The 27009-nt window shown below is 48.4% G+C and overlaps 1 protein-coding gene across 1 annotated transcript in view; it reads left to right on the top strand.

Annotated features, from left to right (window-relative positions):
* LOC144164514 (DNA repair protein SWI5 homolog) overlaps positions 1-11711 on the top strand; it is a 37412-nt gene extending 25701 nt beyond the window's left edge. Inside the window, exons 5-6 of the mRNA XM_077694988.1 lie at positions 5973-6104; positions 11548-11711. Coding sequence (XP_077551114.1) covers positions 5973-6064 — 92 coding nt within the window. The 3' untranslated portion in view covers positions 6065-6104; positions 11548-11711. The remainder of the gene's footprint in view (positions 1-5972; positions 6105-11547) is intronic.
* Positions 11712-27009: the final 15298 nt, after the last annotated feature.

Below are 27009 nucleotides of genomic sequence, written 5' to 3'. Positions count from 1 at the left end.
GCGTGTGAAACAGTAAGCTTTCAGTTATGAGCCAGTGTTTGTGTCCCTTCTTCTCGTGTACTTGTCCCTTTGCGCTGTTCTACAGTTATGCCATACCAACTCGCCCAAGCTTCCACCGGACGAGTTTTTATTGTCATTTCTCGATTACAGTGAGACCTCACGGGAGTTTTGGTTTCAATTATGGCAGATCTTTGCTTCTTTCTCGTGGGCACAGCACACCTTTGGGCCGAACAGTATCACAGCGACACTTAATTTGAAGCTTCACCCGGTTTCTGCCTCTTGCTAGTAGTGTCTGTGCGGTTGCGCAAAAATGGCTTTATAGCAACACTTTTCGAAAACGTGGAAAATGTGTATGTACCACTAGGTACTCCAAGATTACATTACTCAGTGCATGAAGGTTGCAGCAGTTTCAGCAAAGGTTTAATCTGTGTGGTTTGTGTCCTGATACTACATGTGTCCTTTGCCAAACAGAATTCGATTAGCATTCATGGTGTCTAGTTTTGACCTCAGTAGGAATGGCACTGCAGTTGATTGGGGCAGTGTTTGAACGCTGGTGGCAACTAAATTTAAGGCGAGCAGGGGCGTGCACTGTCCCGAAGAGAAAATATCCAGGAATTTTGGCAGGATGTGACGTGTCAAAATCATGCAACGTCATCCTCGCTGTTCTCCGCTGCAAGAGCAATGGTGGTGACAAAAATTGGTCAAGAGTCACCACGACTCTTGCAACTTGAGAGATTCTGAGTGACTAGAGTGCAAATCATCTTTCCTTTGTTGCTCCAGTTGCAAGTGTGAACAGGCCTCGCAAGTTGGCATGTCGTGGGGCAAAGCCAACTTGCCAGCCGCAGAGAACACTGATTGCTACTTGGTTTGCAGATGTGCGTCATAGTACTGTGCAAGAGTGGAACGAGGAACATGGCTGGGGGAAGCGTTTTTAATGCTAAGCCCGTTGGTGCATACTGCTGGGAAACGACGACACCTAACCTCCAGAGACACCAAGGAAAGTGGTGCACAACACACACGTGTGAGAAAACATAGGGAGAAACCAAAAGTGTGCATGTGCCGTGTTTCAGTCGTAGTGTTCTTCCAAACAAGCGGCCTCTTTCCCTGATAACGATGAAGACGGTACACACTCAGACTGTTTTAATCAGTTCCCTCTCGCATATTGTGGCTCCATCGAAAAAGCAGCGCTTGGCAATGGGGAGGCAAGCTCGCCCCTCGGCCTGACGTCATCAGGCTCTTCTAAGCGAGCGTAAACACAGCGTCCTGCTCGGCCTTGTACACTCTACCATGGGCAACATTCACGGAGCATTTTACGAATTTAGCAGCATGGCAGGTAGTGCTCATTGGTTGCCAGTTTTGTAAACCAAACCATATGCCTCATGAAAAGAATCACCAATCGAAGAGCAGGACTTAAGGAGCGAGTCCGAATTCGCCTGATTCAAGCATTTGTAATCAGCCAAATTACCTACTCCATCCCCTACCTCCACCTAAGCGCCCGAGAAATGAAAACAATAAATACACTAATAAGAAAAGCATACAAAGCAGCATTACGAATAGTACCATTAAAGGAGCCATGAAGAGAAAATACAACTTCGTTTAATTTGTATATCCTTTGTATATCCTTTGTATATGTGATGCGCCATCTCTTGAAAAATAAGTGTTCTTTTTTTGTTGAAGTTTTCTTCTTTTTGTACTAGGGTGCAGCACAATGTTCAGCATGGTCTTTTTGGATTCCAGAGCGTTTTCACGTGCGCGCCCTTTGCTAAGAAGCATGGCCACTTTCGCACCGCATGCGTTGTGTGGGGTGCACTTAGCAAAAGCGATGATGACTTTAGTGAGGAAGAGAACTGCGTGCCTCCATCAATTAGGGATGACAGTGATTCGGCAGAAGTGAGTAACAAAGACCACGACGGCAGTTGAGACAGCACCGTGCAGGTCATTACTCGGTGAGCTACCTATTTTGTCGAAAGACAATGAAATGGTGGCGAGAGCTTTTTTTCTGGCATCCAAAGGTTTTTATTATCTGTAATTTTATTTAGAGGCGCACACAGCTGCAGAATCATTTCAAAGAAGAACAGGGAAACCTGCAGTACAACCGAAACCTCGTCGAACTGCTGGTGGAGCATTTAAGGGATCGAGCCACAAATCGAGGCCCATCTGCATGTATAAAGTGCCAGCGAAGGCTGGATGGAATGAGCCATTTCATCTACAAGCTCCCAGGCCAAAGCAACAAGGACTGTGCTGTTTCTAGTGACAGAAAAAGAAAAGGAGGCAGGAGGGAAACCACTTTTCTGCAAAACCTGCTGTTAATACCCTGGCCTGCTCCGAGCATTTTCACACGCTGTTCAAATATTGGTGAAGGAGTTTCAAGCAGAATGCAAAAGAAAAAATGAATATCATGTGAGTTTTTCTTGCACAGTTCGGGGCTTTCTTCACGGTGTCAGAAACTGCAAAATAGCGGCTGACCGGACCGGCCTGAAATTGGGTAAAAGGCAGTGTTCCTTTTCCTCTGAGGGTGCCCTGTTGGCCACACAATGAGCCTCTGCCAACGGCCCTTTTCTAATAATGTCAGGTGGCCCTAGCAGGTATGTCACAGATCCACCAGCAGTCCTGGTAGGCGCCCTTTTTGCTGGGTCTTGGCCACACGAGTAGCTCTGCTAGCACTCAAACATAGCAAACGAAACAACCTAAAGAACAGCTTTCTTTTTCAGAAGGCCGCAGAATGCGAACAGACACTTTTTTGTATCCACGTCCAGTCACAGAAGCAGCGGCAGCAGTGTTGCACATGGCACGGAGATCCGTCTCAAACACACAAGTTCAGCCGCTTATAATTTCAGTAGTGTGAGCACAATAATGCAGCTTGTTTTTCAGCCTTGGGAGTTTTTTTTCCCGAGTTTTGGAAAAAATGGGGAGCGATTTTTTTTTTCATTCTGATTTTTGATGTTATGCATTTTTGTAAAAAAAAAAAAAAAACGACAGCAGGCAATCTTTTTTGCATGTACAGGTAAACCTGGATGTAATGAACTTCTGTGCAACAAATTTCTGGATTTAACGAAGTTTTTCAATTCCCCATTGCCAGCCCCATTGCAACCCATGTGTTCACGACCTCTATGTAACAAAGGCGTCACGACGGTTAACCTTGACGTAATGAATTCGCTACACCGATGGGCCACTGTGTTCTGCACTTTCTCTGAAAAATTGGTTGGAGAAATGCACTGATTTAGCGAATTTCGTCCGCAGCGCAGACTTCCGTGCGTTTGCGCGTGTGAGTGCGGTGTCAGTTAGGTGCTAGCCCTGCTTGTCGGCGTGTGGTCACGCGTCTCAACGGCTATCAGTGGTATCGGTTTGTGGGTGATGAGTTCTGCTTCCACACAACGAAAAGTTGTCTTTTCAAGACAAGCTCGCAATATTAAATGCCATCTCCACCGGTGAGAAAGAAGAACGTCGCAGCCCAGTACAGTATCAACAATATTGAGTGCGAAAAAGATGAAGTTCACGAAAAGGCGCCCTTTCAGCACAAGTTTGTTCCTTGAAGCGGGTGAAGGCGCCGAAACGTGTCACAAGTGATACTTAAGTTACGTTTGGGAATACGGCGATAAGCGACCTCTCTTCTTTGGAGCACCGTGTAGTGCCTAAGCTTGTGGTGAAGAAGCAGGTGCAAATCACGCAGTTTTTCACGTGAAATAAATTTTTGAGTGGCGAGTTCCCCATCACTGATGCCTAGCGTTTTGGTTTCGTTTCTCCTTCATTCACGCAAGCCTTAACTCAACACCTGCAAGTAACGAATGCCTGCATGTAACGAAAAATTGCGAATTTTTGACAACTTCGTTATATACATGTTTACTGTGTTTAAATTTTTTATAGACAACAGATTTTTTGCAGATATGCTTAGAAATATCTGGCCAACATTACCTATCACTTGCAATTGGCCAACATTGCAGATACAGAGACAGGGGGCGTCAAAATGAACAATCCAGTGTCTGGTTTGGTTTCACAATTTTCTTTTATAGCTTTTTTTTTTTTTTGTTCAGTGCAGAATGCAAAGTTTGCTTTGCATTCTGACTCATTGTAGTGTAGCTTTTGGTTTAAAGCAAATTTTAGATGAAACCTAGCCATGTGCAAAGCCCCAAGTTCGAAAAACTGAAGCCGCTGGAAATCGTGCCTCACCCGCGTAACCTTTACAATTTTTTTTCTCATAAAGTAGTCATGTTAGTGGAAAACGAACTTTACTTTCAGGTTATTGCATGGCTTGACCATAACTCACAAAAATGAGGAAAAACAAAAAATGCGCCTGTACACGCATGTTTGATCTCATGGAATTCAGGCTATACGCTATAAAATGACTACTTTGAAGGGACACCAAAGTGAATTTGTCAAAGTTCTGTTTTTGTTTGCATTGCATATACTGGCTCAAATAAACACTCTTCTTGTCGCTTATGGAGTCCATAAAGCAGCATTTACTTTATAAAGCCCGAAAGAAGAAAAATACCATGCAACATTTTCGGCAGCCGCAACAACTAACAGCAGTGGCGCATATTCGAGATGCAATGTGATTGGACGATGTTCAAGATTGGAATTCAAACCAGTTTCGGTTTCGGTTCTGTCTATCTGGAGATCACAAGCATTCTTTTTGCAGGGCAGAGAGAGGTGACGAGGAAGTGGCAGACATTGTGGACCATTTGTGATGCAGCACAACAGCACGTTCACATTGCAAACGAAAAAAACTCACCATCCCTCCACTCCGGAGAAAGATGACCATCGAACGTGGAGTGCATGGGACAAAGCGTTTACTTGTAATTTGTGATTGAGCATGCTTCCTAGTTTTAACTAGCTGGATGAAATGTGGAAACACTCGAGTTTTATTCTAGCATACAAACATGGGGCTGTCCATTTCTGTACAAGTCCTCAAATTAACAGTGCACGGGAGTCCATAACCTTTACAACTTCACCAGAAACTACGTAATAAAGAAAAGTAGATGAAACTGGGTGCAAAGTTAGAGTCATCCTAGCAGCTAGTTGTCATTTAATTTGTTTTGTGATTTTTCGTTCTTTGCTGGCTTGTTCGCGTATGCTATATGGGGAGACATACGGCTTTGTTGTAAAAACTGTGCATAAGAGACGGGGCTGTGAACAAGATGGGATGGGCGCACATCTCGTGCTTGCTTGTCTGCATCCTGTCTTGGTCATAGTCCCATCGATTGCGCGCAGTTTTTTCTCTCGAAATGCAACACCAACTAGTCCAGCAAGTCTGTGTTCTGAGCATCAGGCGGTGTGGCTGCCTTTAAAGCATGTGCAGGTGTTTCCTTACAGTGGCACGCTCATAAGGGGCGCTTAAGTGAATTGGTTGAAGGCTGTGGCTGAATTGTGTAATCTCTTACTGGACCATTTGGCGGAAGTGCAGAGCCTAGGCTCACCTGGGTGCACGGCTTACATGCCAGCCACCATACTGATGCCACCCTGCTTTGCAAGGAAAATGCTCATCCACATCAAATGTTTGTTTGAGTGTTAGCTTTCCAGTGTGCCAGCAAATGGACGGCCAGGATGGGGCGTACAAACGACACTTTTAGGTGCACTTTAAGGCACACCTCAAGTTGGGGTGCTTGCGATGCTCCTGCCTGGTCACAATGCCATCTTTGAAGGGTGGTCCTTTTGTGTTGGCATCGCGCGTGATTTTCCTCGCGGCGTGCAGCATACGCGAGCATAGGAGCAGCTGTCCCCTCTCTCCTGCAACTTGGGGGAGAAGTGGTTGCTGCAAGGGACAGTGCTGAACAGCTCTGTCATTGGTTGGCTGCCACTGTGTGTGCCAGAAAAACAACGTCCAGTCTCTGTGCCGCCGGTGGTGGTCTTTTTGGTACGCACTTGCAGGTGCCTAGGGAGTGTGAGCCATATTTGTTTGTGGCGGGAGCATGCATGTCGTGGGTGCTTGGCTGGGTGAGCCGGAGCCAGCCGCTCGCCTCCTCTTTCTTGCCCAGCGACCCTGGAGGGAGTCACCATCCGGGACAAGCAGGCCCACTACGGACTGCCCCTGGCCGAGCCTAGCCCGAGCGGGCCTCCGCGGGACTGATCGCCACTGCCGGGGCTCCAGGGCCCTCCGTCCTGCTTCGGTATGTAGCAAGGGCAGATGGAGGGCTGGGCCCCTTCAGTGCAGCTCTCCTAGTCCTGGGCAGGGAAATGAAAGAGCAAACTCATGCCAAACAACAAACAAGGCAAACGTTTTTGCTCACTAATGTGCCTGGGCCCATGCTGCCCTTGAAAAGGACACAGGCTTGAATGGCTCCTCATTGTGGGCGACTGGAACTGCAATGGGTGCCTCCATCTCTGCCACAATGGCAAACCTGGCCATGGAAGGGAAAGCACTGGGCTCCTCCTCACTGCGACCAATTGTTTTTGTGTATGGAAGACAGTTGACAACTTGAGGCAACACCTGTGTTCTATTCACCCCATCGTACACTTACTGGTGCAACTTCTCTTTCTTAACACCTTCCTGCTGTTGCCTATTCAAATCAGTCGTATGCTATCAACACTTCCAAGTTCAAATTTTGACATTTTCCCATTCGAATTTGGCACTTTCCGAGTGCGCTCTGTGAGCTGGCGCCATCTATTGAGTAAGGAAGACACTTACATTCTGTTTATTTTTTTCTGTGCGCCGCAATTTCTTAAAGCTTCGCTGGTGTCATGTGACGGGTGCTCAGGTATGATACCGAGAAGGTGTTGACATCGCACGCTACAGCGCCGCGGAAACACCGCATTTTTAGTGATCTGGATGATTCTGCACACAACTTTTTGCGGATGACATTAGTAGTTCTGATTCCGAGGACGACTTTTCGCCATTGAATTTCAGCACCGAAAGCGACAGTGCGCCAAACCGGGCCAGAACGTGATACCCGTGTTCGACACAAGCCCCCCCAAAATACAAAAGTATCGAACTGTGAATTGTGCTACAAACAGAAAAGAGTGGAGCAGAAAACCGATGTTTTCTGCGATGCATGTGTGGCCGGCCTAGGTATGTTTTAAAGGAACAGCTTTGCGCAGGGGCACGAAACCCATAGTGCTAACATTTTGTTTGTAAGTTCAGAAATTGGAGTTAGGTACTTGGTATTTGCAAGAGTTTTACACGGATAGTATATGTACAAAATCAGGGTGTCTAGCGACCGGGAAAACCGGGAAAACCGGGAAAAGTCAGGGAATTTTGAACCACCGGGAAAAGTCAGGGATTTGTCAGGGAATTTTTCAATAAAGTAGTACCAGTCAGGGAAAACCACTTCGGGGCCTGCCCACACTGTTTTAGAATAGGGGAAACCAGTGTTGGAGTCCCCCAAGAAGATACACGAACGCAACACGTTCGCGGGCGACGAAAGCGTGATCCGCATGAAACGTTTTCTCGGCACGGTGTGTGCCGAGCGGCAGGCGCCGGCAACATGGCGGCAGCACCGGTCGCAAAGTAGTGCGGTAGCTCCAACGGCCGCTTTTACCGCTTATTACAATCTTAAAATGCTACTCAAGGCACAAACGCACTTGTGCAGGAAAGGAGCCACTGCATGCACGAAATCGCGTGCAGAAACTCGGCGTGCGGTTCACGCAGCTCGCAGCTGGTTTTAGGTTGCTGGGTGCACTTGCGCAGAGGGACGATAGGGGCTAGGGACGACACATCGTCCCTAGCCACCCTAGGGACGATGTGTGTGGTGCCCAAATCACACGTACAATGCGCTTTTTTTTTTTCAGCGAATTTTAAAAGGCAGCGCTTTTCGGGAGCTAATCTCGAAGGAACTTCTTTCTTATGACATCAGGAGCCAGAATTACATAATCAAAAAGGAACACGACATAGTTTAGCATGAACCGCATGCGGCGTTTTCTGCTCGCGAAAACGCGCCGCGCACGTCACAGCGCTGCCGCTGCCGCGGAACCACCCGCGCGCTGCGCGCGGTGCTGCCGGCGGCGGCAACAAGGCGGCGGCTTCGTCCGTGGAGCTCGAGCGACCGCTTCTAAGCGCTCTCTAAAATGCCGCACAAGGAACGCACGAAGAAAGGAGCTGTTAACGTGGGCGAAAACGTTACTATAAAACATCATCCGCGCCGCTCGTGAAAGCGCCCATGCAATACCTGCCCGGGGTGGTAAGCCAAAGCATATCTGGCAGAGCCAGCCGGCTGTCTGCCGCCATGAGGCGCGCGGCTCCCCATTGGCGCAAGTCGTCAGGCTCCTCCCACTACCGCTCGCCACGCGCGTCATTTTCTGAGCGAGGCAGAAGCTGCCGCGCGCGCGAATCGTCGACGCGGGCGTCAAAAAATCGCACGCGCAACGCCGACGCGCCCGAATCGCGTGTAAAAACGCACCATGCGGTTCACGTTGCATGTCGAGCCAGGACAATCAAGAAAAAAACCCAAAAGGTACCCGCTGAAGCGCGACTTGTAGCTTCTATCCCGCAAGACTCCCTGAAGCCGTAACTGAAGGCAAGCAAACCTCAAGCTGAACGAACTGAAGTTAATCAAAATGCAATTTGAGAATCGGGGCACTTGCAACAAATGTGTTTTTCCTTACTATAGAATGTGTTTTCTGTACGCTTTTTATATGCTTCACGGACCATTTCCATAGAATGGCGCCTGTTGTATAGGTCAGGGAATTTTGACTAAAATGGTCATGGAAAACATGGAAAAGTCAGGGAAATTGAATCAGGCAATTTGCTAGACACCCTGAAAATGCATATCTGAAACTTTTTTTGTTTGTGGAGCTACACCAATGTTTTTGCTTATTTTTTTCTGTTTGTCCCAAAACTTTTCGTGCACCTTTTTTTTTCTTTTTTTTTTCGAATAAAAATTTCGAAAGAAATTTAATTTACCCTTCTATAATTCGATGCCATACACTTATATGTTGATCATGTTGCAAAAGCTTAGAATGGCTAATCAGCTTTCGTAACCTACGCACAAAAACGCTTTGCAAACATTTCCTGTTCGGAGACATCCATGCTCCCCAAAGAGCTTTTCTCCGCAAAAAAATAATAAAAAAATCCCGCACCATTTGCTTTGATTGAAACACCAAAGTCTCAGTCAGTTCAAACTTGTGTTAAAGTTTTACCGCAGACCCCCCTCCTCCTTTCCCTACTTCTCACAATATTCCCGAATATAGGCCCCACAAAATTTATTATGTATATCAAACAGGATGAGCTCTGGCACGCTCATGGAATCTCTTTATTCCATCGGATACACTGCTGATACTCGAATGTTTTATGATCAGGAGGAAGAAGCAAAAAAATCAACGCCCCTTTCTTAAAAGAAAGATGGCTAAATCACGGCGCTTTTTCCCATGCAACCTAAGCCAAAGCCAAAGTCCACTTCAACTCAGCCAAAGTCCAAAGCCAACGTCCAACCCCGCACCACCGGAGTTCAAAGCCACATTCGAAGCGTAAGGTATTCCATCATTGTCATCGCTAGCCGTGTGCACTGCCAAACTGTATTTTGCATATTACGAGAGGTGTGCAAAGGCATCGCATTGTTATGTTATGGGTCGTGTGATTTCTGTACCCTTTGTGTAAAGTTGGCTTTCCTGCAGCGCGTTTTACTCGGATGTCAATGCCATCTGTGAGGCATAGGAAGCTTCGCTCGAAAGAAGAAAAAAAATATGTCCCAGGGCCACTAGTGGACGGGACACTTGAAAACAGAAAACGGTGACTACTGTGAGGTGTGAGGGAGGTGCAGGATGAATGCACCCCAGTGGAACTTTGTACAGAGCACCAGTTTCGCAGTCCACATATCTGTCTGTGCTCATGCTTCAAGCCACACCCCAATTCGGCGACCCTTTCTGTCAACGTAGCCTTTCTGTGAATGGCTTTGCACATACCCTCCAGTTTATGTGGGGTGTAAAAGACCACTGTGACGCCCTACTGACTGGCAACATTCTTCAAACCATACGACGTACAGTGCACGTAGGAATCGCTATGGACGAAAGAAATTTTTCTTCCTCCATTAGAATCACGGCCAGTTTATTTCCTTCTGGTTTTTTTCCGTTGCCTATCGGGACCCCCACAAGACTTCACACACCTGATAAATTTATTACCACAACTTCAGAGGGCTGCTCTAGGGTAACCTGCTGCCTCTAGCCTCTTTAACTGACCCTGAAGGTCTCATCAACAGCAGGACTGGGTTAAGGCTGCGCATAACATGGAGAAGCTCGCTGCATTCTTCACCTACTTTGAATGTCCTGAACAGCAACTGAGGAGGGGTTTCTAGAGGGAGGCAAGTATAAGCAGCACACATGGCCTTCTTCAAATATTACGTGCAGGTCCAGGAACTAGAGCTCCTGTTTTTTTTGCAGCTCAACCGTAAGCTTCAATCCGAAACCAGTCTCATAGAGCACTTTCAAAATGTCAATAACAGCGCGTGGGAATTCTTCAGAGTTCACAAAGGCAAGGTAATCGGCAACATAACGGAAAATAATGCTTGCCAGACCACACAAGTTTCGCCCAATGGCACGGCCAACCCTTCTAAGAAAATATCGTTGCGGGCGCAACACAGGTCCCATTGCGAAAACCGGATCTCTGCACAAGCAACGACCAACCCAAATCTACAAAAGTAGACTGCAGGTGAAAAGGGAGCAATTCCAAAAAAGACTACGGAAACGCCACAGTGGCTCATGAAGACCTGTTCATCATTATCTTCAACGATACACATCTTGACACTTTTCATTAGCTCGGCGTGTGGCAAGGTATAAAAAAAGGTCCTCTACATCAACACTGAGCACTTGACAGTCCCTTGAATTGTCTAGCCTCAAAAAATTTGCTATTCTACTAAAATTAGGAACCTGAAAACGGTCAACAATTGCTTGGCTAGGCGCATTGTAATCATTTTTAAATTATTTTAAAAGACTAAATTAACAGAACAGTTCGTAAATGTGGGATGCTTTGACAAAACGTTTGCACCACAGTCAACCCATAGCTAACCGACCCTCCCGGACGAACTGAGTCGGTATGGCTCACTGCAGTGCAAATGTTTTGCCGTATGTATACCGCATTTACGAAGTGTTCTGATAAATTATTCTTTTAAGGTAATAATAGAACCATTACAATGCACCTTTGTGTGGTAGTGCAAAAGTTACAAGTATTTTGTAACAGCTGCCTTAGCCCGTCAAAATCACAGGTGATAGTGTTCAGCTAAACTTCCAGCTGCAAAAGCAAACAGCTAAGAGCATTAGAAAATGCATTTTATTTTACTGCTACAGTGTTTTTATTTTCTATCTGTGTAAATAAACAATTTTGTAGTTGATTTTGCTGCGCTTTACATATATTTCCACACCCGCTAAAACGTTACAAGCTAAACGTGAGGAAGCAAAGCGGAGAACTATGCTCCTCTCATAATTCCCGTGGGTACATGCTTTTGGAGCGCCAGTTTCCTCTCTAGTATACTTTGTAAGAAACTATGTATGGGGCAGAGCATTTGACTGGAGATCGGATCCAGGTGCCCCCTCAGGCCCATCAGTGGAGATAGTTTTCGTTTCCTGTACCTGCTGTTGCCGTTCACGTCATTCCGTCCATTTTGTACTTCTCTCTGCGTGCTGCAGAAACCTGCGGTCCTGCATTTACTTCCTGGCCGTGGACCCACCTCCACTGGAGGCCCGGCCTTTGAACAGTCAAGTCAAGGCCTATGCACCGAGCAGCCCGAACGATTTCGTACAGCCTTGTGATGGAATCGGCACCACTAAGGCACTCTATTAAAATAACCTTATCCCCCTATCGGTGCATGTGTCATTTCTGCAAAGCACTGCGTAGAGCCTGCCAATATTGTCACGAAGCCAAAGACGACGCAGTTGTCTTCAAGGAACACACGTTTATTTGACGGAACTTGTGCTCCCCTAACAACTCAAAGAATACACAGGTGGCGAAGCAGCAGCCAGCAAAGTGACGTGCCCAGGCGAGCGTCGGGGAGTCGAATACTGCGCCGTCTGCTCTGCGGGAATTTATCTTTGGGCGTGAGTGTTTCTCGAACCGTCGAATTACATCCAGAACACTGTAGATCAAAAAAGATTATTCTAGGCTGTTGGTGTTAGTTCTAAACGCTCTCCCTATCAAAGCAGATAACACATGCAGCATAAAAATAAAGAATGGAACAAGCGCTTCACTTGGCACACAGATAACACAAACCTGCGCAGCCGGGCGGTAAAACAAAACAAACGAACAAACCCGATGCAAGGTTCATGGCAATATTGAGTTGATGACAGCCTATTCAAGGTGCGTTTCCCCCTCTCAATCTCTTACACTCACTCACTTTTATATTCCATGACATCATATTAACGTTTTCAACCACGCACCTCTTTACTGAGGCCCATGTTGAGCATATATTCCTTCGACGTCCTAGAAATCTGGGCACTCCAAGGATTCACTGTCCAGCGTGTCCAACTCTCGAATGCCAATACCTCCACACCTGCAGGAATAACCAGGAAACCGAAAAAAATATATATATCGGAGCTTTTGTTACGGCAAAAATGCCAACCTCCTGGTTCGTAATCTTGTTTCTTTAAATGTCACCCAACTGACTCGCAATTGTACCATTTATATTCGGTATGTGTCTGTTTAATGAAATGGAAAGCATCATCGGATTACCAATGAGGGTCCTCAGGCACCCATCGGAGTTGAATACACTTTCTAGTTCTCCCGCCCAGATCACTGCTCAGTCATCGACGATCCCGTACGAATATGACGATCGCCAGACCCTATCCGTGAGCTTTGTGCCTGTATCTGTATCAGTCCCAGTTATGGCACGGCGCAGAGGGAAGAATTCCAGCAGCAGAGCCCCCTCTCCGCTTGACGACCCGATCGTGGTGCTCATGCTTGCCGAGCGAGGGCAGCGCTGATTTTATCAGGAAGCGGCAACCTTGGCTTTTCCCGGGCGTTAGAGGTGTTCCCAGTCCCCACTGTGCTTTGTACGTGCTGGGTTGAGTGGCTCGTGCAGCCAGCGGCCACTTTGTTTGCATTCGTGAGGAGGAGGTTGCTGGGTTCTGCGGGTGTTACGGGCCCGTGACAGAAAGGGAGCAATAGGTGCGGTTTTCAGAAGCGGCTGGTCAGGCCGGTGGGCGTCTGCTTCGATTTGGGGTGGCTGCAAAGCCATTCACTGGGCACTCCCCGCAGTCGTTTTGCAATGTCGAAGGTGGTAAACTGAAAGCCAAGGTTAACCCTCAATATTGTTGCGTGGTCGACTGCTGTAATTAACAGTAACTAGAAGGTGAAAGAGAAGAATCCACCCATGAAATTTACAGATTTCTTGAAAAGGCTCGCCAAAGGAAAGACGGCAAGCAATGCTCACTGTGGTTCGAAAGGTGAAATTAGAAATGCAACGTGCGAAATCTTGTTACTAACACTTTCAGGTATGACTCCAAGACTTTAATGCACAGGCTATTTCAATGGCAGAATTCCCAATATGATGGGAGTCACTAATCCTTAGGATTCGATTTTTGATTCTGAAAAGCACGGCCTTAGTTTTGGAGGTATTGATAGCCAATGCATTTAATTTATCCAAAACCAAGTTAGCCAGACCAATTATAGATGTGTAGTATTATTGGATGTAAAAAACGGTATTGTTACCTGCATAAATAACATATTTGGGAGTGTCGTCAATGTCCCTAGTTTTTAAGAAGCGCATGTATAAATATCGAGTTATTTTGCTTTATTAGTTTAGTGCCGCAGATGTTATCCAAAGTTTTCGTGCGTTTTTAGTGTTAATAGTCTTCTGCCTAAACGTGCTAGTAAATGCCTCGAGCTCCGCGATTCTTGCTTCTGCCGAGAAGTGCTTACGGGAGGAGCGCTGCGTGGGTAATAGGGACTCGTGCAGTGTTTTGGTTCTCTTTCGCTTCTTTTAGATGCAAAGCGTCTCTTAGTCGACCCTTCGTCGGCGTCCAGCGTCCACACCTCTCCTCTCCACACCACCTGTGATAACACCACTCTCCCCTCCTCCTCTCCACACCACCTGTGCACTACGCGCGCTGCTCCTCTCCCCTCTCCACACCAGCTGTCCATATCACGCGCATGCGTGCTGCTCCTCCTCACCACTCCCTCTGCTCTGCAAATAAACCCGGTCCGTGCTCCGCTCAGTTGCTTCTTCGGTACGGCGCCGTCCGATGATTGGAAATGGACGCCAACGATTCCGTCAGCGAACTGGCTGGCACCCCTTCAACTAGCGCCAGCCAGCACACTGTCAGAACCACGAACGCCTCCGAAGACAAGGCTGCACAGAGGAGAGCTCGCGACGCCGAACGTAAACGGCAGCGTCGAGCAGCGGATTCCTCGCTTCGAGAACGAGAAGCCGCTTTGAAACGCCAGCGGCGAGTAGCTGATCCAGCAAAGCATCTCAGTTTGCACGAGTTTGCACGGCTTTGCATCCCCTCAGGGTTCCCACGTGGGAAGATGGTGTAATTTTTTTGCTTTTCCGCGCCCTAAACAACTTGATACGGTGGTGCAAATAGTGCGTTTAGGGCACTTCAAAAAACATCTGCATCTTGGTAGAGCGCTTGATCGCCAACAAACGCTATCCGGGGACGCGGTTCTGCGCGCTTCTAGGGCGTCACAGGCGTCGGCGAAGGCAGCAGCATATCACCACTGTCACCTTTGAATAGTTCAAGGACAAGTGAATTCTATTTTCGCCTCATTTATACCTGATACTGGCGCAGTGAGAAGTTGGTTTCGTTTTACAGTGCGGACAATGAATGCAGATTCGTTTCGAATAGATACAGCATAGAGAGAGAGAAAACTTTATTCCCTAAGCAGCCCCAGTCCGGCCGGGCCGTCGTGCCACAGTCTCTTCATTAGGGGACGGCTGGTCCGTAGAACTCCAAGAGGTCCTCACTAACACGAAAACAGTAGGCCGCCAGGAGTTCTTGCGTCGACTTGACATCCACACCACGACCCGGGTTCAACCAACCCTCCAAGGAAGCGATGTGGCAACGCAGGTGGGGTGGTAGGTCTGGCGTATGGCACTCAAGATCTCATACGTACATAAACATGCAGGGTGGCAGGTAACTAGAGAAATGGATGGAGGTTCGTGAATAGAAGAGGAAGATATCCGAGCCCCGTGACGTATACAGCCTTAAGGAACCTGGAAGGACCTCCGGTAATCGGGGAGTATGTATGGGAAGTTTGCAATAGGACGGCTGGATCGAGAAAATGTGGAGTAGTAGGTATGCTTGTAGGACAAGAGGCAAATTGGAAAAGAGTGGAAGAAAACTAAAGAACATGTGTGGGTGAAAGTGATGTGATAGGGGGTAGGGAGGTATCTTTAGTAGTGTCGTACCTGTGGACGGGTAAGGAGAGTAAGGTATAAAATGAAAAATTGGTGGCGTGCCTAAAACTGGACATCGAGGATTTGAAACGATCCGTGGAGGTACTATTGGTGCGTGGACATATGAACGCCCACATTGAAGGTCTAGACGGGTACACAGAATGCAACGGAAATCTAATTCTAGATCTGTGTGAGGAACAGAACCTCATCAAATAGGGAACAAAAATGTGAGGGTCAAACCACGTGGGAATATGGTAGGAGACACTCGGGTATCGACTACTGCCGCCTCTTGGAGGGACTTTATGACTGGTTGGATGGAATGAGCATAGATGACGAAGGGTTCGCAGTCTGGGCAGTGACCAAAAACGTATACAGCTGAATTTTGGGAAACCGGGGGGCGCGATACTGGACCGAGCGGGGCAGTACATAATTAACTCTTGTTACCGCGGGAAACGACCGAGATTTAGGGGTCCAAGACAACTTTTTTTTTTCTGCTAAAAATTTGGTTAGGCACTAATTACAAGAACACAAAATGCAGATTATTTAACGCCCTTTCCAGTAACACCAGTTTTTAAAATGTTCTCATACATCATAGTTGCGGAAAAAATATCAAAATCATAATTTTTGTCAACTTGTCGAGAAAATGATAAAGGAGTTCTGTTCAACAAACCACCGATAGTAGAAAAGATTTTGAATATACTTTTTGTAGGAAAACATTTAAAAAACACGTCCTAGAAAAAATGTCGACTTGCGCGGAACATTTTTTCAGATATAAAAAAAAAGTTAGCACGCGCGGTGCCCGTGCTATGCGGTGAAGCCCAACCTCCCTTTCAAAATGGGCAATTTTGGATTCCCTGGAAGAAATCTGGCGGTTTGACATTATCAAAGGAACCAATTTGTCCCCACGTGACGTGAAAACATCTTGTCAACGACTGACTTCGCATTTACGGCCAGCACACTATTCGGGACAAGTACGGAGTCGACGCGATGCGAAAAAACATGCATGGAGTTGAAAACGAAACTTTGTGGTTGATGTTTTTTTGACGTTCACTGTCAGTTATCTTTCATAACATATACTTGCTGTTTATTATCATCTTCTGACTCGCTATTGTAGCCTCGCTTGCAGGAATGAGGTGTGATGCTAGAATCGCAGACTTTGGGCGAGTAGCTGCACGATCAAAAAGATCAGCACTACGAACCTACTATAGCCTTCTAAGAATTGCAGCGCCACCTACAGTTTTGAAATGAAATAGTACAATACTTAGTACTCCGTCCGAATAGACAGTTCAAATAAGGAGAAACACGACTTCCGGAGATAACCTCGTTATGGTGGCTATAGCATGGCTATAACAACGAAACTGGAAATGGAAACTGGTGAATGGAAACGAAACTGGCAGGCGAACAGCTGGCGGTGTATAAGGCCGTTTTGAAGCGCTCTCCTCGTCAGAACTGATATCTGGCGACTGGGTGTTATCTTTTGACTTGAATGGGAAGTTCTTATCGGAGAAAACGGGTTAGGGTGGGTGTGAAATCAGGATCGGCATGCTTTTTTTAAGGATCAGTAGCGGACGCTGAAAGCGTCATGGCAAATAGGATTGAAGTTGGGTAACTGCGTAGTAGCGGCAAATATGAATTTCTCGATGAAGAAACGTAACTGAAACTGTTGTAAATTGTTTGTGAATGGTCCTGCTGTAAGTAGAACTACAACACAACTTATAACAACGTGCGTAAAGGTAATAAAACTGCCTTCCGTCGATTTCAGGGATTATTCAGGGGCCTCTGGAGCTGTTTATACAGCTTTTACCTATCCTCGTGGTAACATTTTATTGTTGCGGAATAAATTTCAATTTTAATTACTGTAAGAGTGCAAACTTGACGATTGAAAATCATCTTATGATTCACCATTCGTGCCCAGATAACAAAAACCAAACGCTGATGCAGAGTAATTACGAGTGGCACGCATTCTTTGGTAGCAGTGACGCGCGATGACTACGCCCCTTTTCCACACCCAGGTGATGCAAACGCGTATCACAAATTACGTTGTCGTTGCAAAAATGAAAACAAAGCTGATTTTGAAAAAGGCATTTTCTGAGCTAACTCCAGATAGCTTTACTTCTTCCAGAAACGTCTGGAACGCTATGAAAAGAAGCTCCCAAGGCATCTTTCAAATGGAACGATTTTGAATAGGTGCGGTAACGAAAGAGTTAAGCAGTAAACAAATTGCGGCTATAGTCAAAATATACACGCTGACATGGAAAGAAATCCTGGATAAATATGGGGATATGACAGGCTCATCAAAACTATGCAGGAAAAAATAGGCAAGGCAGAAAGGGCCAGCCAATGGAAGGAAAGAAAACGCCAAGCTGGTGGAACGCAAAAATCAAGGAGGCTATACAGATGCGTAAACACCTAGGCGTCTAGAGAGCACAGGCAGGCCAAGAGGGCAGGGAGGCCGCAGGAAGAGGTGGACCTAAAATGGGAGCAATATAAGCAAAGACAAGTGGAAGCGCAACTGTCGGTGCAGGCGAATATAAAGTGTGACAGCGAGCTATGGGGGCCACAAATACTATAGGGAAGGATGGAGACGCGCCGAAAAAGTTTTGGAACCACGTGCGGACATTATAGGGAAACGCACGGGACCCGCAGAAGGTGGTACTATAGAAAACGAAGAAGCGCAGATGCTCAAGGGAGAACAGCATAGCTTCGTGAAAATACAGCTGAGAAATTCCGTAAGGTGGATAGAGCGGCTCCGCAGTGCCACAGCGATGCCACGACGGGGAGGCCGAAAGGTCTGGAGATAGGGTCGGAAACAAGCTAAAGTGGGGAAAAGCAGAGGGAAAGGTCCCCAAATATACCGCAGTTGGCACGGATGGGATACCGATGGAGTTGATCAGCCAATTAGGGACAAAGAGCAAGGGAAAGCTGCTACAAGCCATGAGAACAGGAATAGAAAAGAAGGCAATACGTGGCACGTAGCATATGAGCTTAATCTATAAGGGAAAAGAGGACAAGTCCAAACCAAGCTAGTATAGGCTAGTCACCGTCACGTCCGTGCTATACAGGTTGGTAATTTGAACAAGAGCAGCGGGTAGAAAAGAATAGGGTGCTAGGGGAAATTCAAAATGGGTTTCGTATGGACAGAAGACTAGATGACAACCTATTTGTACTAAGACAATGCATAGAGGTGCGAATATGCAAAACCGACCTTAAGCGAGCAGCTATGGAATATCCGGAAGGACGAGTGAGGGGGGGGGGGGGCATAATTTATTAACTTACTCAGAGAACTACATCGGGAGAACCGGGTGCAAACAGTGTGGGAGAGAGTAGCCTACAACAGGTCGGTATGCACTTACAAGGGTTTGAAACAAAGATGTCCTCTCTCCATTGCTGTTCATGATCTACATGGCGTCTTTAGAAAGGGAGCTAGAGGGCAGTAGGCTGGAATTCGGTTTATCACACATTCAAAACGTACAGGTGGTAAAACAACGAGTTTTAGGATTAATGTATGCAGACGACATATCGTTGATGCCGTCAACAGGATAGGTATGCTGGGCCTGATGGATGTATGCGGAGAAGAAGCGACACTTCGGGCTATCCGTTAGTACAGAAAAATCGGGGATCATGGTCCTTAACGATGACACGGAGTACAAAGCGGTATCAGTTCAACAAGTAGAAATACTACGGGTAATGGAGTATAAAAATTTAGGAGTATGGCTTAATCACGGCCAGTGTTGCGGAGTTACCACTCCGGAACTGGAATGATTCCGGACTCATTCCACCTTTTTGAGACGCCGGAATGGAATGGGAATAGAATGTGGACAATGCTTGGAGGAATGGAATGGGAATGGAATTGAGCGCCTTTTTCCCGGAATGGAATGGGGATTTTTAGACGACGGCGTCACCATTGTTGGCAACTTCCGGCTAGTTAATCTGTGGCGACGACTGCGTAGGTATATCTCAAAGGGAGTACCGGAGACGAAAACGAGAACTCATACCCAGCATCTCGAGTAACTGACCGGTGCCACCGGTCTTGCCGGTGGCACCGTTAGGTCGGCTCTTCGTGCTTCGGCAGGATTTTTGAGGCATACCTTTCTCTGTACAAGTGTGCGGGGCAGTGGTGGATTAGGAAACTTTGGGGCCCGGGGCTACTGCGTCCTTGAGGCCCTAACGATGATGATGGTTACAATGATGATGATGATTCCGCTTTATAATGCGAAAATTTTCGAAGCCCATGTTATGTTGTCTGATCAGTGATAAATTATACATAATTTACCCTTTCCGCAAACTAATTTGTTGGCTTGATGTCTAGTATTATATAACGGATTTTATCAGGCGTATAAGTTAGCATGATTTGATTGCAGTTCCATCCAAGATTCGCAATTAATCGAAGTGCCGTGCTGGCCTGCACACGGCATGGTATAGAAGAGTATTTTCTCACAAGAAGCATACTTTATTAAGCCTGTAAGGTTTTAGTTTTATTGTAAAGTACTCCACCTGCATATATGGGAGGGCTCAAAGTCCGCGCAGGCAGCTGTCACTCACAGACGTCTGCCAAACAGTTAGCCGCCACGGCTTACGGGCCAAAATCCTGTAGGTTACCCGCGCAGACGAGAAAGCACGCGGCGGTTAAAACACGCGCCGCCTTTCAAGGAGTTTGGGGTGGGGAGGGAGGGATGGGGCTCACTTCACACATGTCGCGCAACGCAACCTTCCTATCACAGCACGATTAGTACAAAGACGATAAGCAGGAAAATGTCGCTTTTTAGGCTGGGCAGCAGTCCGCTTCGTGCATGGGTTTACGCGTGGCCGTCGAACTTTCAGCGGCGATGAACTCCTGTTGCGCAGCTGGGATGGTCTTGCTAGTCGGCAAGCCGTTACGCATTAACGGGTCCCCGTTTGGGTTGGAGAGCGACATGTGAGCACGAGAGATGGCATGAGGCAACAGTTCAATAGGGATAGATTGTCTCTGCTCACCCCCGCGCTGCTGCTCCCGTCGGTGCAGTCAGTAGTTCGTTGTCCATCGGTCGGGTCGTTGTTCGGTCGTAACTGGCTGTGTAAACAGGCTAAAGCTTCTCGACTAGATTCGGGGTCTACGACGGAGGCGAGTATGGGTGGACCTCTCGTTTTCAAGTCCTCAACACGTCTGCCGCGTCCCCTGTTTTCCCGCGCTCTTACGGGGGTTCTTCTCTCGTGCCGCCACTCCCACACGGGACCAGATCTGCGGGCCGCCCTTTGGCTGCGCCGTCCGGCGGCTCATTCCAATGCGAAAAGCTCCCACGGGGACAAACAGCTTGCCGTCCCCGAGTCGCGGCGGAGGTCCGTTTTCAAGACGCCATCGAAGGGGTTTTAAGTGGACACAGCTTTCATCATCCCGAAAGAAAACAGACGTTGTTGTTGCTTTGTTTGGCGTCCACGCCTGAGCTCTTCACACCGCCTTGGCCTGCTGATTCCCCAGCTCGAAGGGAGCCGCTAGGGCCGGGCTGGCCCGGCGGCCTCTGCGTCCACACGGAGTGGCGCCTAGAGAATTACGCTACGAATGGAGTCGCGCGGATATGTAGCTTCCGCAATGCTTGTTGCTCAGACAGCCTGCAGAGGCTGCAGCACAGAGGCGCGTGCTGAAGCCGAACGACCCCGCGAGTGGCCTACACAACCTTTGAACTTTTAAATAACAGTATATACGCTGACCATTCAGCGAGAATATCGAGTCAATATCAATCACGCTCTGCGATTCAACTAATCCGCTAGCGTTATTGAACGGGTCGTCATCGAAATGAACTTCCTTTTCAAGCGCTACACATTGAAATTTGTGGCAGAAACTGTGTATGAGCCCGAGGGCAGTGCTTAAGTTGTCAATAATCACATATAACGTCCCTCAGGCTTAAACAATTTACAATGCTCTTTTCAGGCATTATTTCATTATTCGCATGCATGACCCTTTCTTATACCGAAACGTCCGCTTACCTCGATGTTTGTCTACCGAAAAGTCTACCGAAACGACTTGTGCCGAAAAAGACCGGAGCCGAGCTCGGGACCTTTTTTATGTGGCTTATTAGGCCCGATCAAGCTGTGTACCCATGACTTTTGGATCAAGAAGTCTTCTCACAAACCTCGGAAAAACGGGGAGGAGGAGTAGGAATAACTAAATTAAATTGAAATGGACTCGAAGGCTGTCAGCCATAACGTGAGCCCCCACCCCCTTACTCCTCCCCACCTGTCACGAGTCAGCTTTGGTGTAATGGTGAGGTTTAAGCTCCTACCTTCAACTTTCAATGCGGGCAGCGCGCACACTCAAAATATATTTTTTTTTCATATGATTGAGAGGGGCCCCTGACAGCTGGGGGCCCGGGGCTGCAGCCCCGTAGCCCCCACCTTAATCCAGCCCTGGTGCGGGGCGCCAATGGCAGACCGGCGTCTCTTTCAGCGGCAGGCGCCGTGTGGCCAGGCCATCAGGCGGGGAATACCATCGAGAAGCAAAGTAGGGGGGGGGGGGGGGGGGGGCGGGGGGGGCATACGAGCGGCGCGCATCCGAAGCCGCCGTGGTTCTCACCACAACCTGATGCTGCGAAATCTTGAAGCTAACAATATAGAATGTTCGCGCATAAAACATGAAACAACGAGTCTGCTTGGCTCTCTCCTCCACCCTTCCGTACCCGGCGCGCAATAAACAGCCTTGTAGCTTGTAAGTCGACTTGGTAGGCATCTCGCGGGAATACTGCGCCAACCTGTCTACCGTCTGTCCGTGTGTTGCAGCGGGGCCCATGGACTCCAGAAAATCAAAACCAAGGCAGCAAAAACAAAATTGTGGGCGAGGGATTTGCGTGGCCAGCACCCACCATAGGCGTAAGAAGTGAGCTTCGGATATGTTACTGAGCTTTCTACCTCCACGATCTGCTACGGCGGCTACGGTAGTGGGCAGCCGGGATATACGATTGCACTAGATATTATACAAGACAATGCAGAACCCACAGCTGCCGAAAGGCGTTACTTTCTAACAGTTCTGGCTCAAATTTCGCGCTTTTTGCGAGTGCTTTGACAGCTCTCAGCAGTGCGACACCGTGCTTTGCTTCGATCCGAATGTGCGGTCCTCTCGTTCAGTGGTGCAAAACTTGTTCGTGGTTTGGTTGCTGTGCTTCTGTGCACATGACCTTGCGCTGGGTACAAACGTGCCTGATTACTGAACACTTGGTCGTTGGCTTGAAAGTTGGAGCATCGTCACTATTCAGGTAGGAAGGCCTCATTTCAGGTCCTCGTGCATACTGCATCAGGTCCTCGTGCATCAGGTCCTCGTGCACATTGGTTGCGCGTTCATGGAAACAAACTGCCTGACTATGATCCTTTATTTTGTCAGGGCTACCGTCACGGTATGGTTCTGTCACTTTAAATGAGGGGATCATAATAATGTCCTGTATTGAACAGATTGGGCTGATGATCTGTTGCCAGGGCAATAAATAAGCGAAATGGAGCTCAACGGGGAGGCAGTGGCGACTTTCTTACGGTGAAGGCAAAAACTGTTAACGGTGTTCCCTGTCACTGCCCTCCCGTATCTCTCGTTGGCGCAGTAGCATTAGCGCTCGATGCTGTAAATTCCCTTGAAATCATTCAAGTAAGCATTTCGAAGGTGTGTACATGTGAGCAAGCTCCGCGCGACATGCCTGTCGGTTATCGACAGGGCACTAATCACGCTGGTATGGCGGCACCCAAAGCAGATAGAAAGATAGCGCGCCACAGACTGTGCCACGAAACGGAAAAATCAGACATCAACGTAATAGCTGCTTCATCTCGCGTCCCGCAAGAACAAACCGTTAAAACGTAACACTGCCCCTTTTTTAAGTGGCAGCTTTTTTAGCGGGGCTGATCATACTCTGTCAAAAAACTAATACATTACCCCTTATAACGGTTGCTCGGTCGAAAAGCTCCGTCTATACACACAAAGCGCGCGCGTGAAACCGGGGAGCGCAAACTATTTCTCTCTCTCTCTCTCTGAAACTGGGCTTCTATTGTATCAAAACGCTTACTTGAAAATGACAAAAAACGGTTTTAAATAACACAACACACGCGTCGATCATGCAGAAAGGGTACAATAGTATACGTTTATCTCATAAACCACGTAACGGTGTACATTTAGATCGTTCATAGCTGCGCTTGCTTAGTGCACGAACAATCGCCGCATGGGTTCGTTCTTCGCTTGCGGTTTGGGTGCTTGCTTGGCGGTTTAACGATCGGTTAGGTGCACCTTCAGTGAAAGTTGGGCGCACTTTTAGCTTTCGCACTTCTCTATACTTTCGTTAGAAAGGGGCGGTAATTTTTTGCATTGGGTAGTTGTTCTGCACGAAATATGTAACCAACCTGTTACCACCTCCCAACTTGGGTGGCAAGTGACATATTCCATACTTTGGCAGTTTCCAGCCCGTATGATAACGTCAGATTCATGTTGCGTTCCTCGGTAACTCGATAGAGCACCTGAGGCACTTTTTACCTTCGGGAATTAAAGGAATGGAATTGAGCTTCCCGTTCATTCCAGGAGTGGGAATGGGCTAACTTTTTTCATTCCGAGGAATTGAAAGGAATGGAATCACGACAAGTGCTAATTCCTCGGGATGGAATGGAGATGCCCATTCCGCAACACTGATCACGGCGCAGATTACACGTATATGTGCACGAGGCTCACCTCAAAACAAAAGGAACACGGAACGGGGCTATGATGAAATATAGAGCACTGTGGGGCTACAACAAATACGAAGAGGTTACGGGAGTCTACAAGGGGGTCATGGTACCAGCATTTACTTTCGGAAATTCGGTTATGGGCATGAAATCAGAGACCCAAGTGGGCTTGGAGGTAAATCAGGGGGCGGTAGGCAGGCTGACTCTACGGGCCCATAGCAAAACTACGAATGAAGCGGTACAGGGGGATATGGGCTGGTCTTCCTTTGAGGCAAGGGAGGCGCAGAACAAGACAAAACTTGAGAAAGACTACGTGACATGGAGGAGGAAAAAATGGCTGCAGGAGTGCTTAGGTACCTGTATAGGAGCATGGACACGCGGTGGAGACGGAGGACCAGACAGCTGGCCAAGAGGTACGAAAATTCGGTAGGGGAAAGCAAGGTGTACACAAAACTTAAAAAAAAAAAACCCGCTGCTTCTCTACTAACGTGAAACCTGGGGAGAGGCGAAACATGCAGTGTATATGTGTATTCTTGGCGCCTTGGCATTTTTGATGAAACCGCTGCGGCTGTAAATATAAAGCTTTGATGCCTCGTGTATTTGAAGCACGAAGCGTTATAGCGCGAGGCGTAAACGAGTGTCCCGATGTTTCTTTAGTGCGCGTTGCAAAGCGTTTCATCGCGAGGCGTAAAGGAGTGTCCCGGTGTTTTTTAGTACGCGTTACGTTCTAGCGCGAGGCATGAACGAGTGTCACGGTGTTTTAGTACCGTGAAAAGAAAGGAAAGAAAGACGCCGACAGTCCGAGCCCCTTAGGGGCTTCGCCCCCCAAACAGGTAAATGCAGCAGAGACGTCGACGAATTGCGCTCAGATAATGGAAGTAAAAAAAAAAAATCACGCCATATCCACGGAATGAATGATAAGTGGGGCGAAGCTCGAGAGGGGGAGATCATCGGTAACCGTAACTCTCCCATGAAAGTTCGCCCATTACATCATTAAGAAAGACGTAAGACTGTGTGCGTACATTGTACAAATCAACTTTTATTTTGTTCTTTTATTTTGTTCTTGTTCGTTTGTTGTTGTTGTTGTAGGGTTCGTGAGGCTGCAAGCAAGCGCTCGTATCGGCAGGCAAACCCCGATGCAGTGAGAGCTCGCGAGGCGGCTGCAAAACGCATCAAGCGAGCTCAGCCCGAAGCTGCCGACGCGCGGTTTAAGCGCGACTTTCTAGACGAGATGCTTCGGCCTCTCTTTCGCGCACGGCGGGATCCTGTCGGCGAGCGCGCGCTGCCGCCGCCCTGCGCGCCCTCCGCTCCGCAGCTTTGTCAACAACCACCTCCTCCATCCGGTGACTCGTTGCGAAAGAGGAAGCGCGTCAACAGCGATTGCCTTTTATAGTGTCAGTCACGTGCGAGTGACGTCATCATGACGTCACTCACACCAGCGCCACCTGCGAGTGAGTCATCGAACTAGGCGGTCACGTACCACGAGACACAAGGGATGGACAGACCCACGGCTTTAGGAGCTTCGCCCCTAACAAATTGGCTGGCGATTACGATACTCCCTAATGCGATATTTGGGCGCAGCAGCAGTGCGCTGAGGCAGTACTCACTCGTGGGTACTCTCGGCGGCGCGAAGTGTGTCTAAGTAAGGGACCGCGAACTGCACGCACATCATCGTCACGCGCACGCCCCGCTCACGTTTTCCCCGAGCGTCGCGCCGTCGAGCGCCTCGTGCGGGCTCAGCGTATGCCCCCCCCACCCCCTCCTCCACCGCACACTTTCGGAGAGCGCTGGCTCGCGCACCCACGACGAACCGCCCTCCCCTCCCAATTTCTCGACACTCTCCTCCTTTGCTTTCTTTCATCGTTCGCTTTTTTTTCACTCGTTGGTCTTGCCATCGTTCACTCAGTAAAGACGACGGCGACGCGGCTCAGCCCAGAGACGGGCGACAAAGGGCTGCGCCCTAAATAAAAGAAACTAGAAATCAGGAAGGAAGGTTTCTATGGCAATACGCGAGGCAGTGAATGGTTCTTTGAAGAACGGGCGGGGTCTCTGAGAACACGAGCATACACGGGTAACTACAGGCAACAAGATGAAACCTGTGTATGCTGCGGCAGGGATCGGGAAACCACAGAGCATATTAAGGCTACACAGAGATACGTCAGCGGCGGTACGATGGGGAAACGACGTTGACGGAGGCTTTGGGATTTGGGGTGAGGGGGAGCCTCAACTTCAGGGCAGAGGTTACGAAGAGGAGGATGGAGTTGTGATGGAAGAAAAGTAGGGAAGAGAGTGGGACGTAGGAAGAGTTATATAGCGAATGAGAATTTAGAACAGAAGGGGAAGGGAACAAGGGTACAAGGGCAGGAAGGGAGTTTAAAACCAGGGGGTATAGGGGAAGAGAGATAGTAGGGGAGGGGGGGGGGCTGTTATGTTCGGGCTCCTCATTTAATTAAGGAAAGCCGCCGGTGGCTCATGTTCGGCGTCGCGTACGCTGGTTGCGGCTATTCCGTGTACCTTTCATGTAGCCGCACGGACGCCAAGTTCGGAGCCGCGGAGAGCGTGTTTTGTGCCCGTCCTATTGTGTGTCAAAAGACGGGGGCGCTTGGCCTAAGTACGTCTGTCGCGTCGAGGGTGGCAGGGTCATTCGGCATAACAAGCTGACGGGCGGCCAGATGATCGTATCTCTTAGTGTTGAAAGCGCGCGCTGTGTAAGTTTGGAAAATCTTCGACTCCGGCGGCGGGCGCTCTTCGTCGACGGGTCGTTCGCCTCGACGATGGTCGCCTCGGCTGGCAGCGTCTCTCCCCGTGGTCTGTTCAGGTGGCCGGCGGCGCCCCTTTAGTCTGGGAGGGAATTAGCAACTCTCATTGTCACGCCGCGCGCGCAGACGCCCGACGTCGTGGGCGGTGTCGCGCGGAGGGAGGTCAGCCGCGCGGGGACCACTCCGGGCCCTCGGCTTGGCTGTTGTTTGTGCAGATGCCGCCGGCTGAACGTAATGGATGGTTCACTTTAGGCCGCAGATGGCCTGTATTTTCTGGCCGGGTGCAACAGCGTGCGTAGGAAACGCACTATGAGTGTGTAAGAGAGAGTGTTAGG

The sequence above is a fragment of the Haemaphysalis longicornis genome, unplaced genomic scaffold (assembly GCF_048455015.1).
Source record: "Haemaphysalis longicornis isolate Haplotype H1 unplaced genomic scaffold, Haemaphysalis longicornis Haplotype H1 scaffold_1, whole genome shotgun sequence".
Lineage (NCBI taxonomy): Eukaryota > Metazoa > Arthropoda > Arachnida > Ixodida > Ixodidae > Haemaphysalis > Haemaphysalis longicornis.
This window is presented reverse-complemented; position numbering and strand designations above follow the sequence as displayed.